Here is a 19,150-nt window from a genome sequence, read left to right on the forward strand (position 1 = left end):
CACGATTTTTTACTGTGACCATAGACCTTTTTTTTGTAGTGCAAAGTCGAAACTCGTACATATATAGCTCCGCATATGCACATTTTCTGTATCTTGGTCATGATTTTCTTCCACCATATATATACAGATTAAGATCAACCGAAGGTTGCTTCTTTCAGGTAATTTTTCAAAAGAAATTACCACGCATTACTATACAAAAATTATTCAATATAATAAATAAAAAAAATTGGTTTGTATGAGTGTTACTAGGGGTGCACATGGGTCGGGTGAAGCCGGGTTTGATGTGACCTAGACCCGACCCGAAATATACACCGGGTCTATTTATTAGACCCGAACCCGGCCCTAGACCCGATGAAACCAATACACTTTCGGGCCACAATTATACCGGGTAAAAACCGGGTGAAAACCGGGCCGTTAACATTACATTACGTTGATACCTTCTTGTAAGCTAGCATGTAAAAAAATTTAAATTTCCAAGACTCCAACCATTAGTTAACATGGTAAAATTCACTTAGAAAAATATAACAAGAACCAACCCTTCTTCAAAATTAAAGCATAACCACAATCAATACTAAAGCATAACCACAATCAATACTAAAGCATAACCACAATCAATACTAAAGCATAACCACAATCAATACTAAAGCAGTCTAATAATACCAAATATTTAAATCAATACAAATAACACAATCTTATGTATTAGTCTAAAGTCTTATGCATTCTAAACATAAAACATTAATTTATAGTCTTATAATGACTAATAATACAAAATATTAAGGTTTACAATACTTAAATTCCACATAAGAATAGTCATAATCTATCACTAATAACACAAAATATTAATTGTGTATGATGACCGGGCCACCGGACCGACTTCGGGTGACCCGAGATATGACCCGGACCCGACCCAAAATAATGATCGGGTCTATTTTTGAGACCCGTACCCGACCCTAAACCCGATGAAATCACACCAAATTAGTCCCTAAAGTGTTCGGGGCCGGGCCGGGCCTTCGGATCGGGTCTGTGCACCCCTAAGTGTTACATAAGATAGTAGTAAAAGAGTCGATAGAAATGATGAATTGACATTGACGACACATTGCATGAGTTAATTAAGAAGATATAGTATTGGTGTTAATTAAATACTGAAAAATGTAGGGTAGATTGGGAAATTAAAGGCACACAAGTGGGGCACCATGATTGAATGGAAGTAAAGGTATCTACATAGGTGGTCGGTGGTCTCTATCAAACCAAGTATTGAGGCAGTTACTCAGATTTTTCACTATATATAATTTAAAAAAGTATAGGATATTAATATACTATCTATTAATTTATTGTAAATAATAATTAATTATTATATTTTAAACACATATATAAAAAAACACATACAGAAAATACATATATAAAGATACTTTTATTAGATATAATTATAAAAAAGACATTTTTATTAGACACATCTATAAAAATACTTCTATTAAACACAGAAATCGACAAAAATGCTATTGATAAATTGTTATATTTTTGGTATACAATCGGTATAATTGAGATTATTTTTAATAACCAAGTGGCACTAACCCAACTTTTACGGGGATGAGCTGTTATATTCATGTGCAAACTACCCACACATAAAACCAAAAGCAAAGACAAAGAAAACACAATGGAGGTTCCTGTAGTAGATTTTCAGCAACTCAGGAACAAAGAGGAGGAGTTGAAGAAGCTAAGAGAGGCATGTGAGAGATGTGGGTGCTTCAGGATCATCAACCACACGGTTCCAGAAACACTCATGGCGGATATGAAATCAGTGGCAAAGTATCTTCACGACCTCCCCGTGGAGATCAAGACGAAGAACAAGCCAGTGATCCCTGAATCTGGCTACAGGCCACCATCTGAAATAAGTCCTTTCTATGAGGGATTGGCACTCTATGACATTCACAAATCGCCGCAGGCTGTGGACCAATTCTGCTCTCAATTGGGTGTGCCACCAAAGCAGAGGTCAGTACTCAGTTGTTTGTTATTATTGTTATTTTTTATTTTATTTTATTTTTTTCTTATTTGAGGTTCAAAGTTCAATCATTCAAATTGAATGGATCCAGAGCCAGAGACTCCTACAACCAAAGGTAACGGAACCGATTACAAATTTTTTCAGACTTTTGGAGAAGTCAATCCAATCCATCCGACACTATCAAAACCGGACCGGAAATTTATACTTAAAGACAAAGATAAAATAGAAAAATAAATTGCAGAAAAAGATAATATTATTTCTTTAAAGAAATTTCCAATCATGCTTGTAACAAAATTATTTTTTTAAAGCAAAAGTCAAATAAAAGAAAACGACCGGCCGTGCGTGTCAGGCCCAGAGGCCAAGCAGTGCCGAGCCTAGAGGGACCGGAGGCAGAACGGGCAGATCGAACTGAGGTGACAACAGAAGGAGCAGAACTCGAACAGAGGCAACGGCGGAAGCTACCAGAAACCAGCGGTGACACATCGAGGAATGAGCCTCGGCGGTGAAGGAAGGCAAATCGCAGAGCAGAGAAGTACGAGGAGGTGTGGGGTTGGAGAGTGACTAGGGGCCAGGAGAGATCGAGAATTGGAGATAGTGAAGCGAGAAAGAGAAAACATACTAAATTAACGTAAATTATTGATAAAAAGTTAAAACATACTAATTTCACATTTATACCAATCATTATTAATTAATAATAAGATAATGATTAATTTTTCGCTTTTTAATTTTTATATTGAGAAAACAGTAAAGTTATTCATGGTTATTGGAACTTTATGTATTATCCAAAGATGTGAAAGATGACTATCAAATCAACAAATTCCAAGATCGGATTTTGAGTTTTTAACCATAAAATTGATCTACCGATGTGCTCTAAACTTAAAAAAAAAAAAAATCTAATCACACGATCCTTAAGATTCGATTTGTTCATCACCCGAATTTAAATTCACTACGCTTTTTACTTTTGCTCCAATCGTCACCAACACCCATCATCTAGAGAGTACAAAACAGAGAGAAATAAAGAGAGAACAATAAAAAAGGAGAAGCGGAAAGACAGAACCAATTAGAGAAAGATAAAGAGAGAGAGAAAGAGGAAGGAGGCAGCAACATTGATGGAAGCACTGCCGCTATCGTCGTCGTCACTGCTGCATATGGAGCCCGCGGCCGAAGAATAGATCGCCGAAAACATCCAATGTCAATTTATCTTTTCCTTTTCCACCTCGCTAGAGCTCCGCGGAAGAATATGGCACATGATTGCTCCCTCCCGGCGGACATCTCGATGTACACTGCGCTCTGCTGCTTCCTTGATCTCACGATCCTCAGCTTCCCGTCCCCTCTCTGTGTCTTTGCTGTTCTTTGAATTTTTTAAAAATTAAATATTATTCGTATTGTTGTTATTGTTATGATTGTTGTTGCTGTTGCTGTGGGCCAGGTAAGAAGGGGTGCTAGTGAAGGTGTCAATGGTGTGAGGGGAAGAGGTGATGGAGGCGGTAGAAATGAGGGATGAAAGGTGTTGGTGACGAGAGTAGGACAAGAGGGGAAAAGGTTAGCGAAGAGGAGAAGAAAGAAGGGTATTTTTGTCCGAAATTTAGGAAATGATGATTTCAAAATAAAATAATATTAGAGCTGAGATAATTTTAAATGTAAAATATCTTAGAATTGGTCAAAATCCTAAAGACTAAAGAGCAATGCTAGGTTAACTAGTCATCAATGATGATTTGATAGTGTAAGATTAGTGTGAGATTTTATTCAATAGCTCACCTTTTTCTGCTGGTTACATTGGCCAAAATTCAATAAAACTGCTTACTCTAAACTTTTCCAAGACTAAAATATATGAAATCAAAATTGTCTTGCATATCATGATAGTTTTATATTAGTTCAGGAGGATAGCACTCAGCCAATCAAAGCAAAAAATGTAGGTCAATGCATGCATGCATAACTAACTCTCATGTATGCAAAGTAAATTATGCTGGCTACTAGTTGCTGAAGTTAGTTGTTATAACTAGATATTTAAGAGTGAGTTAAAGAAAATTTGAGTTAGAAGTCAACCTAAGTTAGTTAGCTAGAGTTCGATGTTAGTTAGAATTTCCGTTATGTAAATAAACTTAATTCTGCAGCTTAATTGAATGAGATTCATCAATATTTTTCACACTGTCATTTTCTTTTCTTTGCTAGTTGTGCATATTGTCTCTCAACTCTTCTCACTCACCTCAACCAACTCTACCCTAACAGCATGAGTTTTCACATTGGTAGTTGCGTCTTCTCAGTTTATAAGGTTGACTTTGTTTGTTTCACAGGAAAACAATTGAGGCATATGGTGAAGCTGTTAATGACTTGGCAACAAGTGTATCACAAAAAATGGCTGAGTCTTTGGGCGTAGTGAGTACTGATTTTAAGGACTGGCCATTGCTATTTAGGGTTATCAAGTATAGCTTCAATGCAGAAAGCATAGGCTCCGTAGGAATACCAATCCATACGGATACAAGCTTTGTGACCTTACTTCAAGATGATGATAAAGTTGGAGGTCTTGAAATTATGGACCACTCTGGATCATTTAAGGCAGTCCCTCCCCAATCTGGATCCTTCCTTTGTATTATTGGAGATGTTGGACATGTAAGTATGCATAATTTCAATAGTCTTTTAATTTGGCTGAAACAAATTTGGAACTAAATTATTTTCATTATTTTTAAATTATTATTCACTTAATCATGAGAAGTAAACTTCAAGTCATTGATTTCTAGTTGATAAATATCTTAGGGTTTATATGCTTCATAAAAAAATTTTCACTTTTAAAATTTTATTAGTTTAAAAATAATTAGACATTATTCGTTGGAAATCCAACATACCATATCCTTCTAGTTATAGAATTTAATTTTGAGGCATTGTAATTGTAAAATCGTTTTATACGTGTATTTAATTATATAACTCTATATTAATAAAAATAACTTTTTTACACTAATTATGTAAATGGTCATTCAAAAAAATGATTATGATTATACAACTGTGTAGAACGTTTTACATTATCAGTGTATTAAAATTAAACTCTTCGCTATATTATTGAGTTAATGCTTAAAATGCTTTTGCAAAGATTTTGCATCAATTAATTTGGTCTTTTATATATTTAATGTCTGGTCCTTAAAAGCTATCAATGTGAGTTAAGCTGATTATACTTTTTAATTTCTTGTTCACTTGTCATCCTTAAACATGTGACCGTGAATTAAAAAAAATAACCAACTTAACTTATTTTGATCATTTTTAAAAACCAAATTAAAATGTCAAATCTTTTATAGAACTAAATTCACTCAAACATGATGTTTTAACACTAATGAAGGTTTGTTAATGACTTAAAAAAGATGAGTTGAATCTATGATTTTTTTAAATTTATTTTAATTTCGAATTGGATATGAAACTTCTTTGCTAGTGAATGTCAAGTTAATATTTCAAAAAAGACAATTTTATTTTATCTCTTCATAAATGATCAGAAACAAGAAACAGAACAAACCTTTTATTTTTAGTTGCTTGTTGCTCTTTTATTTAAATTTGGCCTGCACACTAGCCGAAAAAATTATTCACTCAATTTTAGACTTTTGGCCCAATATTATATGTTTGAATATTATCAAATTATTGTTATTATTTTTTCAAACTCAACAATTAATTTAAATATCAAATCTTAGGAAATATTTCAAGTATATCATGAGTTTAGGTGTTTTAATTTTAAATATCAAATCTGAGGAAATATTTCTATTCTTTATATTCTGTTTTTAGTGTTCTATCTATTATGTTCTTAAAATCAAAAGCAACCTATCATCCTTTTATAATTAGTCATTCACATCATCCTCTGTAAAGTGAGCGATATATAAACAAGGTCTCGCGAAATCTCAGCTCAAAAGGCATTTTTATTATATGACTTGGCCAAAAGTGTCCCATAACCTAGAAAGTTATCTTATAATTGACATAAATTATGTTGGAATATATAATTTTTCAAACTTTAATTTGACTAACAATTAGACTGCCAATTTAAGCATCTATGTCCTTTATGCCATTAAGTATTAATTTGTAAGATATTAAACTTTTAACCACTAAATTACTAATGTATAAAATATATATTAAAATATAAATATTCATTAAAAATAAATTAAATAATATATATTTATATATGAATACGGCTAACTTTAGCGTACGATCAAATAGCACTTTTGTAAACTTCTATGTAATGATTTGAAATGTATATATGTCTAGATATGGAGCAATGGAAGATTTCACAATGTGAAACACCGGGTATTATGCAAGGAAGCAACTACACGTCTTAGTTTTGGTGTGTTTATGTTTTCACCAAGGGATGGTAAAATTGATACCCCAACAGAGTTGGTGGACCTTAATCACCCACGGCTATATCGCTCATTCAACTATGAAGATTTAAGGCAGTTTCGAGTTAGCGCACGAGGGGAATTAGCAAAGTTCTTGGCCAATGTTGCAAATGTGTAGCTAATGTATGGTGACTTTAGAGATATTAATATCATCAAATAAAATTAGTGAAATGAGTGGATGCATTGAAGGCTTGGTGCATCAAACTGTGAACTTATTATTGAAATGGTGTCCTCTTATATATATAGACTGAAGAAGACGAGCATGTTTATGAGTTGAGATCTTGAACAAACACTAAACAAAAAAAGCTAATGTAGAGTATGAGTTTGTGAAAGTATACACTGCCTGTTTCTCTCCCATTTCTCGTGCTATCTCATGGCACAGGATTTGATGGTCCTGGTCCTAGAAAGTTTGGACTATTTAATGGAACAATGGAATCCTGTGCCCAATGAGAAACAAAAAACAATGAAATAGATCTTAAATTAATCGTGAACTCCATAAATATTCTAGATAAAAAAACCATTAATTGTGACCTCTATTAATCGCTCATACCACCACGTATCTTTCAAGTTTCATTAGTTATGTTTTCGGTCATCATCAGTTCATCATTAACAATAATTCATTTGTTTAAATCATAATGGACTTCCTTTTATCGTCAATCGTTGCACCATCATTCATAATGAGAACTTCATCATTGTTGATTGATATTAGATAATGCAATTTCAATTAGAGTCCCGCTAAGGAGATAATGACTTATTTGTACAATGTCTACAATGGGCTATTAAGTTACAAAATGAACATCTCTCATACTATCTAGAATAACCATCCGAGTACTATGGATAATAAACATCTTTCCAAAAGGTTAAACTGATTTTGGGGTTCACCAAAGATCAAACTCTTGACTTTTCGAATCTAGAACTCTAATATCATATTATGATACTATTCATCCCAAAAGTTTCAACTGATAGGAAAAGGTAACACTAATGGTTATATCTCTAATACTCTCTAAACCTCCATTATACACATTGTACAAATATTTCATTGGCTCCTCATACTTTCCCTTTTAATTATCATTAGTCACTCACATCATCATTCATAGAGCAAGCAATATATAAACAAAGTCTTGTGAAATAAATAATTTTTCAAACTTTAATTTGACTACCAATTTAAGTATCTATGCATCTTATGGCCTTAAATATTAATTTGTAAGGTATATATTAAACTTTTATGTCATGATTGAACTGTATCTCTATATAGATATGGAGCAATGGAAAATTTCACAATGTGAAACACGGTGTATTATCCAAGGAAACAGCTACACGTTTTACTTGTGGTGCGTTTATGTTATCACAAAGGGATGGTAATGTTGATACCCCAATGGAGTTGGTGGACGGCCACTATCGCAAATTTGTAGCTAATATATGATCAACATAGAGATATTAATAAACTAAAATAAAACTCTTAAAATTATTGGATGCATTGAGGGTTTGGTACATCCACCTGTGAACTTATTATTGAAACAATTTTATGTTTCTTTGTTTTTAATGCCTTGTGTGCTCTGAAACTTGTACTCATCACATAGTCACATTCCAGTTTTGGATCCTTCTGAGTTTATTTACTGATAGAAAAAAACGGTTTCCTTTTATATGTAGACTGAATCACTGAATAATATGGATATGTTCATGAGTTAAGTGTTGAAGAAACACTACACAAAACAAAAAGAAGGAAGAAGCTAGGGTAGAGTATGACTTTGACAGTGTACACTGCCGACTTTTAATTCTCCCATTTCTCGTGCTATCTCATGTTTTAGTAGCTGCCACCGCTAGGCGCTAACTTGTCTTGCTTCCTAGTGATGGATGTAAAAAAAATCATGACATCTGCCAAATGGATGAGTAGTGAAGAGAAGAGGGTGAACCTTCTTAAGAGGCAAGACAAAATGACACACTGATCCCGACGAAATGACATAGTGATCGCACAGTGATTTATTTCCTTAACAATTAAAAAGTCTATCGAATATTTGTCTAAATAGAATTTGGACTACATAAAATGTAGTCATATAATTATGACAACTGTGATATCAATTGCAAGCTATCGAGGATTATTATTGAAGAACCATAACAATGTAGAGGTAGTATAGCAAAGGAAGATGAACAACAATAGTAATTTCAGAGTATAAGAAGAAATTAAATGGAAGAATGAAGTAATCAAGGTCGGGAAATGAATTTCAGTTAGTTATATATCTTTCATACTTTTTATAAGGAAGAGCAGAGCGAAACATTTTATTTTATGATCACTCATAAAATTCATTGTCCCCGCCATAATTTTGTGTCTGTTATCACTTCTTACAGATCAAAATCTTCTTATCCAGCTACCCAGCTTTGGCTGCAAACATGAAATGTACTGGGGAGGCATAGGGAACTCGTTTTATACAACTGTGCATATGACACTTCCCCTCTCCAACCCCACATAAAACATTGACGGCGTATGAAGACAAAGCAATTACCCAAACCCGAATCATTTGCTGGGCATTCGTTTCAGCAGCAGTTGAAAACCCCCCAACACAAGCATTTGATTTATTCAGAAGCCAAGCAAGGAAATAAATTCTTGTTCCATGGGCAGTGGTTTGAGGATGACCATAACAAAGGCTCTCAAAAAAAGGAGTGGGACATCTCTTTTCATGGCAACAACTTCCCCCATAAATTGCTCATAATTTAGCTGAATGTACATCAAGAGATCACTCAACCCAGCTAAATGCCTTCTGCTTTTTTATTTGTTTCTCCTTCATCATGTCCCTTAATTCATTTACCATGCTCCATGTCCCTTTCTCACCTTGGATCTTTGAAAGCATTGAGTAGGAAACAGGATGATTGCTCTCTAGTTTGCGGATTCTTTCCGCAACATACTCCCCAAGTTCTATATTTGAATGCAGGCCACAAGCTGAAAGTAATGCACCCCACAACACCACATCAGGTTCAAAGGGCATAGTCCTGATCAATTTCTTTGCTTTATCTAATTGCCCTGCTCTTCCATACAGGTCCACCATGCAACTATAGTGCTCCATCTCTGCTTGGATCCTATACTTGGCCACCATGTTGGCAAAGTGCTTCTCACCTTCTTCAACAAGACCTGCATGTACACATGCTGATAACACATTCACAAATGTAACTTCATCAGGTGTGACACCAACTCTTTCCATTCTATCAAACTGCTCCAGTGCTTGAGTTGCAAGACCATGCATGGCATAACCACCAATTATCGAGTTCCACGACACCAAATTCTTGTTTCGAATGGACTCAAACACACTAAATGCTGCAACCATATTCCCACATTTTGCATACATATCAACAAGGGATGTCAATGAGATTACATCGTCTGTTATGCCAGACTTGATTAGACAAAGGTGGACTTGCATGCCCATCAGAAGAGAAGGACAACCAGCACATGCATCCAACACGCTCGAAAACGTAAATTGATTGGGACGAGCCCCTGACTTAAACATCAAAAGAAAAAGCTTCAATGCATCCATAAATCTCTTGTTTTGCACATACCCACTAATCATTACCGTCCAAGAAACCACATTTCTCTCCCCCATCCTGTTAAATACAGACCTTGCTTTGTTAACTCTCTTGTTCTTGATATAACCATTGACCAAAGTAGTCCAAGAAATGATGTTTCTTTCAGGCATGAGGTCGAATGCTTTTTGAGCATCGACCATACTTCCTATTTCCATGTAACCGGAAACCAAAGCATTCCAAGATGTTACATCCTTTATCAATATATCATCAAACACACGACCCAAAGCCACCTTCAACCTTAAACTCCCATAAGCTTTGATCAAAGCAGACCCAACAAATACATTCAAGTTGAGTCCCAAATGCAGTGCAAGAGCATGAAGCTGCTGCACCAAAACATCAAAATGAGTACCCATAACTGATCTGAGCAATATGGATAGTGTGTAGTCATTCGGCCCAATACCGTCTCTTCCCATTTGCAAGAAACACTGGAAAGACCTATGAGTGTCCATGGTTCTCTGAAAACCAGCGAGCATGATGTTCCACGAAACGGCATCTCTTTGGGGAATTTGGTCGAATAGGTCATGGGCATGTCGAATTTGATGTTGTTGAACGTAGGCCATCATCATCATGTTCCAGGAAACAAGGGAGCGGGTTGAGGGATTTTCGTCAAACAGTTTGCGTGCTTGGCGTACGTTGTTGTTGCGTACGTAAGCATGTATCATGGAATTGAGCTCTGCTGCTGAAACCGTACGCATGCTACCGGAAAACGGCGTACGCCACAACATGATGTTGAGGTCACGCATGTCTTCGTTAGTTTACTTCTGAACACAGTTTCATCGCTATGGTTATGAAGTTAGCATTCTACAAAAATTAATTTGGTGGAGGAGCTGAAGCAGGTTCACGGTGTCAGTGTGTGTCCGCAGCTCTGCTTTCCACGTTAATTTGTGGTGCGATAGTAGAGCAAGAGTTAAAAAAAAAAAAAGAAAAGAAAAAACAGACCAAAACCATAAACTACATAAACATTACTAGGCAGCACAATTTTTACACAGGAAGCGATGAAGCATAATAGTAGAGAGAGAGTCAATATGAATTAAAGAGGGAACAAAAAGTTGGTCCGTTAATTATTATTATAAGATGATCAAATTGGTCTTTCAATTCTGAACTGTCAGGATGGAGAGTGTTTTAATTAATTTGACCATGGAAAATCACAAAAAAAAATGATTGTTATATACATTTAGAACTTAATAGGCATTTGGGGAATGGGTCTTCCTCAAGTTTTAATTTATTCAATTTAGTCTTTAAAATTGATATAGGTTACTCATGATTGTTTTTAGTAAATTTAAGTTTTTTTGAACTTTTTTAGTAGACAAAATATAAATTATAAATATACCTTACATAGAGATTTAATAATAATTATTATTTTTTTATGTTTATCATAAATATTTTTTAAATTCAACTAATAAAATCCTAAATTCATCACACTCCAAATTTAGTCTCACGCCGAAACTCATTACACAAGAAACAAACTCCAAAGTCACTCTAATTCCTAATTCCTTTCTCTGTTGACTCACCATCACCTATTCTACTCTCCTCTGGTCTTAGCCTTCGCCGTCTAGTTGAGCCATCATTGCCGTCCAATCTATCTCCCAGCGTCGTTCGTAGGCTCTTCCTCCCCGTCTCCTCTTTTCTCTTCTCTCTTCTCTCGTCGAGTGGTCATCAGCGCCGTGGTGCTCCGTCTCTCCCTTCATCCTCCACTTCCAAAGTAACAATGGAGCCTCAGACTCAAGAATGAAGTTGCTTCATTGATTTCATTTTTTTTATTTCTTTTATGTTCTTGTTGTATTCCTCCACTCCCTTGTATGAATTTGTTGTATTCCTTCTTTTTATTGATTTCATTCAATTTTTTTGTTCTGTTTATTTGTTTTGATTCGGAAATTGTATGCTATATTCATGTTGGAAGGACAAAGTGACATGAAATAGAATTATAGAGGAAACCCTAACCTTCAATTTCATAGAGCAATATGCCGTATGCAACGCTAACATAGTTATTTATGATCTGAAAGTAGTACCTTATAGCTGCTTATTGTGGTGATCCATGACATAAGAATGAAGTGGTGTGCTATAAGCATGTTGGTGTAGCTAAGATTCATGCCAATTTGGTAATTATATGTAGCAATTATAATTCTCTATTATTGTTCTATTGGTATCTAATATAGTGAGGTATGAGGCTTCATAGATTTTACAAATAATGCTATGAGAATTGTGTAGTTCATTTGTATTTTGCATTGCAGCTATGGTAGGTTTACAATTTTAATTTCCGTTTCTAAAAAATTAATCCTTTTCTATTTTGCCTTGAAATATGCCCAGTTTCCCACTCTGTCACTCAAAATACTGCCACTTCATATTCCCTCTTTTGCTCTTTACATGTGTTTTGTATTTGCCTTCTCTGCCTTTATGCGATCTACGATCTTTAGTTCTGGCTATGGAGCTAGGCTACATTTTTATATCTAGTAGTGACATTATGAAATTAAGAAGTGGCAGTAGCTATCTCTGATAATCATTCCATTTCTGCATATACTTCCTCATTTTACTTTCTTCTATTAATGGTTAGTTTTGCTTATTTGATTATAAATTGTACCTAATTTGTCCTATTTTGCTGGGTAATTAACGTTAGTCACCATAAATTACAGGAAGCATCAAATAGTCAAAGACACACAATGGATGAAAATGCGCATAATGTTAGTGATCATGTGGATGAAGACGTAACTTCTAATGTGATGGATATAGATCAATATCGTATAAGCTCTTAGGAAGATATTGGTAAGATCGATTTCTCAAGTCTATCTATGAAAAATATTTATCAATTGCACTTTGCTGATCTTAGCTTAGTGATGAATGGATTTTTGATGGTTTAGAATTTCTCAAATAAAATCTCGTTGAAGTATAGTTTCTAAACCAAGCAATAATCCTTTCATACAAAAAGTTGTTTGTCACTAAAACAAACCCCTAAAATTTATAAACCGAAGTATTCAAACCTCGGGTCGTTCTCCCTAGGAATTACAATAAAGTGTCTTGTTATTGGTTTGAGTTGTTTTGGGGTTTTGATAAGAGGCATGAAAAGTAAATGGCAATGAAAATAAACTAACAACTATAAAAGGCTCTTGGCAAGGTATGAAAATTAGAAGTCCTATCCTAGTTATCCTTTTCAATTGTGATGAGAATTGTTCATTGCTACCACTTAGTTAACCCTTACTAAATAAAGAAAAGTCAAGTGGATGAATTGACTTGAGCCACAAGTCCTAGCCAACTCCCAAGGAAAGACTAGCTTTAGTGTACTCCAAACCAATCATCAATCTCTCCAATTACCAATCATTAAAGGAATTACATAACTCAAGTGTCACTAATTACTCTACCTAGGTCAAGAGGAACAAAATCTACACTAAAACTAAAAGAGACATTCCAACAAACACATAGAGTGCAATAGAAGTAAACATTATTAAATGCAAGAATTAAAGAGAGATCTAACTACAAAGGCAAGAGATCAACAATAGAAAAGCAAAGAAGAACAATTATTATGAATTACCTCTTATTGAATTGAAAGAATGTAGAAGGAACAATACTAGATCTACAACAAAATATAAGAACAACATAAAGGAAATTACAACAAAAGAATGGAAGAAGAATGAATCTAACAACAAAGAATTGAAAGGTAGAAGTAGAAGAAAGCAAAGATTAAAACCTAGATCTAAGAACTAAACCTAATCCTAATCCTAATTCTAGAGAGAAGTGAGAGCTTCTCTCTCTAGAAACTACTTCTAAAACTAATCTTAATGAGTGAAAATGAACTAATCTCCTTTTCTCTTCAATCCTTGGCTTTAAATAGCATCTTTGGCGCCAAAGTTGGTCGCAATTGGGCCCCACAACCCTTCAGAATTCGTTGGCCACGTTTTCATTAAAAAATCATAAAACGGCACCGACGCATACGCGCACAGCACGCGTACGCGTCCATGGGGTAATTCGCAGGTGCGCGCAAGCGCCAGGTGCGCGTGCGCGTCCATGGGCGAGTTCAACTTCTTTGACTTTTCATGATTTCTCCACTTTGCATGCTTTCCCTCTTCACTCCTTTGATCCATTCCTAGCCTTTTCAATCTGAAATCACTAACAAACATATCAAGGCATCTAGTGGAATCAAAGGTGAATTGAATTTAGCTAATTTAAGGTCTAGAAAGCATGTTTTTCACATCTAAGCACAAACTAGGAGACAATCACAAAACTATGCTATTTCATTGAATAAATGTGGGTAAAAGGTCATAAAATCCCCTAAAATCAATACAAGATAAACCGTACAAATGGGATTTAGCAACCTCCCCACACTTAAACCAAGCATGTCCTCATGCTTAAACCAAGAATGAAGTAAAGGGCATGGCATTTATTTAATGGAAACTAATCAAATGTAATCTACCTATATACAACTATCTAAATGAATGCAATTGCTTGGTCAAAATAAATCAATTCCCAAGAAGCGTATATGCACAAGGGCTAAGGACTAACAAGTCTAATCCACAATTGAATTGAGTTATTAAATATTTTTACAAACTTGCATGAAAATTGATGATTGTAGGTGAAAACATGTAATTGAGCATCAAACCCTCACCGGTAGTGTTTGCACTCTATTCGCTCAAGTGTTTAGGGTTGATTCTCTCAATTCTCCTCTAATCATGCTTTCCGAGATTTGTTATTCTTCTAACAATCAACATATATCTCATGCATGCATACATCTATCATGAGGTCTTTTCCTTAGGTTGTAATGGGGTTAGGGTCAAGGTGGGATGCATATTTGGTTAAGTGAGCTTGAGATTTGAATCTTTGATAAGCTTAAACTTCCCACCTAACCTATGACATCCTATACAATTAAGTTCTAACCTAACTACCCATTTTTCACTTTTTCACATACTCATGTATCCCTTTTTCATTTCACAACACTTATGCATTGATCTTATTGAGCTTCGCTTTGGGGCATTTTGTCCCCTTTTTATTATTTTTCTTCTTTTTTCTTTTTTTTTCTATTTTTTTTCATATTGTTTTTTTCTTTTCCATATTATTTTTCTTTTCTTTTTCTTTTGTTTTTCTCATTTTTTTTCTATATACAAGAACCTCAATGCATAAGGTTTTACATTTGATCAATACATGAGTATGTACCCAATTCCCAATATTTCCAATAATAATACAAACTACCCTTTTATTCACCCAATGTCCCAAGGTTCCCACACTTGAATGATACTCACACACACTAGCCTAAGCCAATCAAAGATCCAAATTAAGGACATTTATTGTTTTCCGCTTTAGGCTTGTCACGTGCTAAAATTAAGAACAAGTGGGTTAATCGTAGGCTCAAAATTGGCTAACAAAGGAAGATAAAAGGTAAGGCCATTTGGGTAAGTGAACTAATGAAATGATGGCCTCAATCATATAAATGCATGAATACACAAAATAATGGACATAAAGAATCAAACAAATCAAAGATTACAATCATAGAAAGAGAATAATGCACACAAGAAGGAAAAATAAGTGGTTATAAGATGTAACCACACCATTAGGCTCAAATCTCACTTGCTTGTGTTCTTAGCTCAAAAAACATGATCCGCAAGATATATAATTCAAGCAAGTTCTATGAAAAGTTTTTCACTCAAATCAATTGGTGCCCTATAGATAGAAATCCTGAAAAATTTCATTATTTTGACTAAGCTTATTGTGTATACATATGCAAAAATTAAGAGAATGCAACAAAAATCCTAAAAACCTAAAATGAAATGCAAAAGTGTTGGGATTAGAAATTTGTCACCCAAAATCGCCGATCGGTCGGACGACCTCCCCACACTTAAAAGTTTGCACCATCCTCGGTGCACTCAAAGATGAGCAAGGAGGTACGGCGACTCTCCGGATTGTTGCGTGTTCTTAGTCTTGCTTCCGTTATTGCTTGTGGTGCATCATTTGTGAAAAGCAAAAATATAATACCATAAGATGAGAAGATATAAAAGCAAGGAAGCATACTTTGTTGGAATGAGGTAAATCACTAGAAATGAGTGAGTGAATTAGTGTGACCTGAATGACAAATAAGTGTGTGAATTCTAAATTGCGCGGTTTAGAACACACATTAGCATAAAAATCTATGTCACAAAAGAAGCATGCACTTTACTCATTCTATTATGCTTGAGATGCTTTAAGTGAACTTGTAAGGTAAAACAAGCATTAAAGAAGCATGAAAGCATTCAAGCTAATGTATATGGATGCATATGATCATGAAATACAATGCATTAAGGTAAATGCACATCATCATCCATCAAGAAGTTGCCTAATTACAAAATAAGGCTCAAATCACATGGTGGCCAAATCATGTAATTCAAAAAGAGTTACAAGTTCGAAGGCAATTCTCATCACTTGGTATTCTTAAAAGGTAAACATGAAAAACTCAAAACCAAGTAGCAGAATATAACTTCAATCATAGAATCCAACAAAGATTATCTAAAAACATTCATGCTAAAATAGCATTTAGGCAATAAGAGGCAACAATGTGTAGTAAACAAGATCAATAAGCCAACACTTATAATGAAAATGGAGAAAATAAAATGAAAACTAAACCAAAGCTATCTAACAGACTAACTAACTAACTAATTAACTAACTAAAATAAATGGGTATCCATGGTGTTTGGAAGTGTTGGATGAAGGGTAGGAGAGGGAAAGAAGAAAGGAGGAGGAAAGAAATGGAAAGAGGAGAAGAAAAGGAGTGGATTGAAGGAAGGGCATCCACGCGTATGCGCACATGCCGCGCACGCGCGGATGGTGTATTTCGCGAGTTGCGCGTACGCGTCATGTGCGCGTACGCGCAAGTGGGGTTGTGCCAAAGGCACAACGCGCGCACAGTACGGGCCTAACTCTCGGGTCAAGGTATGGAAGGTGGAACTTCTCAATCCACACGTACGCGTGCATGGCGCGCTCGCGTGGATGGTCCAAAACGCTTGATGCACGCGTACGCACGCAATGCGTGTACGCGTGGATGGTGCTCTGTTTTTTTTCAAAAATTTTTGCTATGTTTTTGCACCATTCCAAGCATTCCAAACCTCCAAACAGCTACCAAAATACCATAAAACCTTATTTAACATACTAAACTACCAATTAGACTCATTAAAACAATCAAAACAAGAAATTAAACTAATTCTACCAATATGTACAAAAGAGAAAATGAAAGGATTTTACCATGGTGGGGTGTCTCCTACCTAGCACTTTTGTTTATTGTCCTTAAGTTGGACTTATGGGGAGCTCCTCTCAAGGTAGCTTGTGCTTGTACTCATCTTGGAACTTCCACCAATGCTTAAATCTCTATTGTGCCCCAAGATTTCCTATGGGTTGAGCCAAGTGTTGATGGAGTTCTTCACAAGCTTGGGACTCCCAAAGTTGATCCTTTTCTTGTAATCCGGGATCCCACACTTTGTTTTCACACCTGTCTTGAGGTTGATCATCATTATTGGTCCAACCGGGTGGTGAGTAAGGTGAATTCTCTATATAGTGGCCAACAATCCTTCTAGACCCATCTATTTGAGCACTACTCCAACCTTTATATCTCATGTTTAATGCATCAACCATAATGAGCCTTGATTTGCAACGCCCACCACAAAACCTTTTCCGCTTACGCTTCATCCCACAAAGCATCCTAAGTTGACCATCCGTTTCAAGCAAGTCATACTCAAGTGGGACAATAAAGCTAATAGAAATGAACTTTACCCACTCAAGTGAGGGAGTAGATGGCAACCTAGGTAAAGAAGCTTCCAAAGATCTTGACAAAGCATAACCAACCCTCGTTCTTCTATTTCTAGGGACTTCCACCTCTTCACATGATCTCTTAATCTCAATCTTTTGTTCAACAATTTTATCTAAACCTTTTCCTTTACTCAAATCATAATAAGGAGGGTGAGAAAAATTTACCTCCTCAACGCTTTCAAATCCAACCGGAGAAGGTTCTTCATGCTCAAAGGATTCTTTACCCCTAAGACTTGATGCTTGATCTTCATCACCAAGGGGACTCAATTCTTTCTCTATCCCATCCAAGTCTTCATATGGAATAAGCCTTGGAAGGTGTGCACTTTCCTCCCTAGCATCAATTTCAATCATCTTGGAGAGGTTTTCTTCAACTCTATGTTCCCATGGAGGCTCAGCATCTCCTAAGTCTTCTACCACTTCTTCCTTGTCTTCAACAATTAAAGCTTCCTCCAATTGTTCCAATACAAAGCAACTTCCCTCATTTCCCACCGGAGTTTCCAATCTCTCCTTCATGCTATGTTCGTCATTTAATTCTCCACATGTAGCCATGGGAGTTTCTTGAGTGTTCAAGCATTGGGATGCTAATTGATTTGTTACCGCATCCAAGGCGGACATGAAATTTTGCACATCCCTTTTCATCTCTTCTTGCCCTTGAACAAGAACACCAAGGGTTTCATCTATTAGAGATTGGGGTGGTTGGAAGGGTTCCTCATTTTGGGGGAAGGGTTCATAGTAGGAAGGTGGTTCTTCTTGGTAGAGTTGTGGTGGTTCAATGTTTTCCATTCTTTCCACTTGTTGCACAACACACTCCATGGTTGCTTGAAATTGATCCAATGCTTCCTTGAGACGATCCCTTGACTCTTGTTCCTCTTGGATAATATGATTAGGATCATGTGGCTCTTAGTTCAATGGATATGAGTATTCTTCCATGGGAGGTTGTGGTGGAAAGTAGTATTCATCTTGTGGTTGAAAATTTTCATTTATTGGAGGTGGTTCATCTTGGTAATAATATGGAGGGGGTGGTTCTTGAAAATGTTGATGTTGGAATGGTGGTAGCTCTATGTGTGGTTCATATTGCTCATATGGTTGTTGGTAGGATGGATATGGGTTAGGGTCATATGGAGGTATTTGGTGAAAAGAGGCTTGTGAGTATAGTTGATGATCATGTTGAGGATATGGTTCATAGGCATATGGTGGTGGTTCTTGAAAGTCACAAGGTGATTCACCATAGCCATTGGAGTAATATGCATCATAGAATGGCTCTTCTTCATAGTGCATTGGTGGGGGTTGTTGCCATGAGGATTGATCATAAGCATATGGCTCTTCCCCGGCAACGGCGCCATTTTGATGAATGGATTTTTGATGGTTTAGAATTTCCCAAATAAAATCTCGTCGAAGTATAGTTTCTAAACCAAGCAATAATCCTTTCATACAAAAAGTTGTTTGTCACTAAAACAAA

The 19,150-nt window shown here is 35.7% G+C and overlaps 2 protein-coding genes across 2 annotated transcripts; one reads left to right on the top strand and one right to left on the bottom strand.

Moving 5' to 3' along the window:
- The first annotated feature begins 1,588 nt into the window (after positions 1 to 1,588).
- On the top strand, positions 1,589 to 6,698 carry LOC107474741 (2-oxoglutarate-dependent dioxygenase DAO). Its single transcript, XM_016094383.3, has 3 exons — positions 1,589 to 1,989; positions 4,294 to 4,609; positions 6,236 to 6,698. The coding sequence occupies exons 1-3, from the start codon at positions 1,604 to 1,606 to the stop codon at positions 6,479 to 6,481; spliced, it is 948 nt and encodes a 315-aa protein (XP_015949869.1). The 5' UTR covers positions 1,589 to 1,603; the 3' UTR covers positions 6,482 to 6,698.
- Positions 6,699 to 8,468: 1,770 nt separating this feature from the next.
- LOC107474742 (pentatricopeptide repeat-containing protein At4g02750-like) lies at positions 8,469 to 10,831 on the bottom strand. Its single transcript, XM_016094384.3, has one exon. The coding sequence runs from the start codon at positions 10,677 to 10,679 to the stop codon at positions 9,096 to 9,098; it is 1,584 nt and encodes a 527-aa protein (XP_015949870.1). The 5' UTR covers positions 10,680 to 10,831; the 3' UTR covers positions 8,469 to 9,095.
- Positions 10,832 to 19,150: the final 8,319 nt, after the last annotated feature.

The sequence above is a fragment of the Arachis duranensis genome, chromosome 2 (genome assembly GCF_000817695.3).
Source record: "Arachis duranensis cultivar V14167 chromosome 2, aradu.V14167.gnm2.J7QH, whole genome shotgun sequence".
Lineage (NCBI taxonomy): Eukaryota > Viridiplantae > Streptophyta > Magnoliopsida > Fabales > Fabaceae > Arachis > Arachis duranensis.

What these genes read in the sequence shown, in the direction of transcription:
- LOC107474741 (XM_016094383.3), top strand. Translation starts at nt 1,604, where the DNA reads ATGTGCAAACTACCCACACATAAAACCAAAAGCAAAGACAAAGAAAAC. An exon ending in GGTGTGCCACCAAAGCAGAG is followed by an intron (nt 1,990 to 4,293) that starts GTCAGTACTCAG and finishes TTTGTTTCACAG; the next exon opens with GAAAACAATTGAGGCATATG. An exon ending in TTATTGGAGATGTTGGACAT is followed by an intron (nt 4,610 to 6,235) that starts GTAAGTATGCAT and finishes ATATATGTCTAG; the next exon opens with ATATGGAGCAATGGAAGATT.
- LOC107474742 (XM_016094384.3), bottom strand. Translation starts at nt 10,679, where the DNA reads ATGCGTGACCTCAACATCATGTTGTGGCGTACGCCGTTTTCCGGTAGC.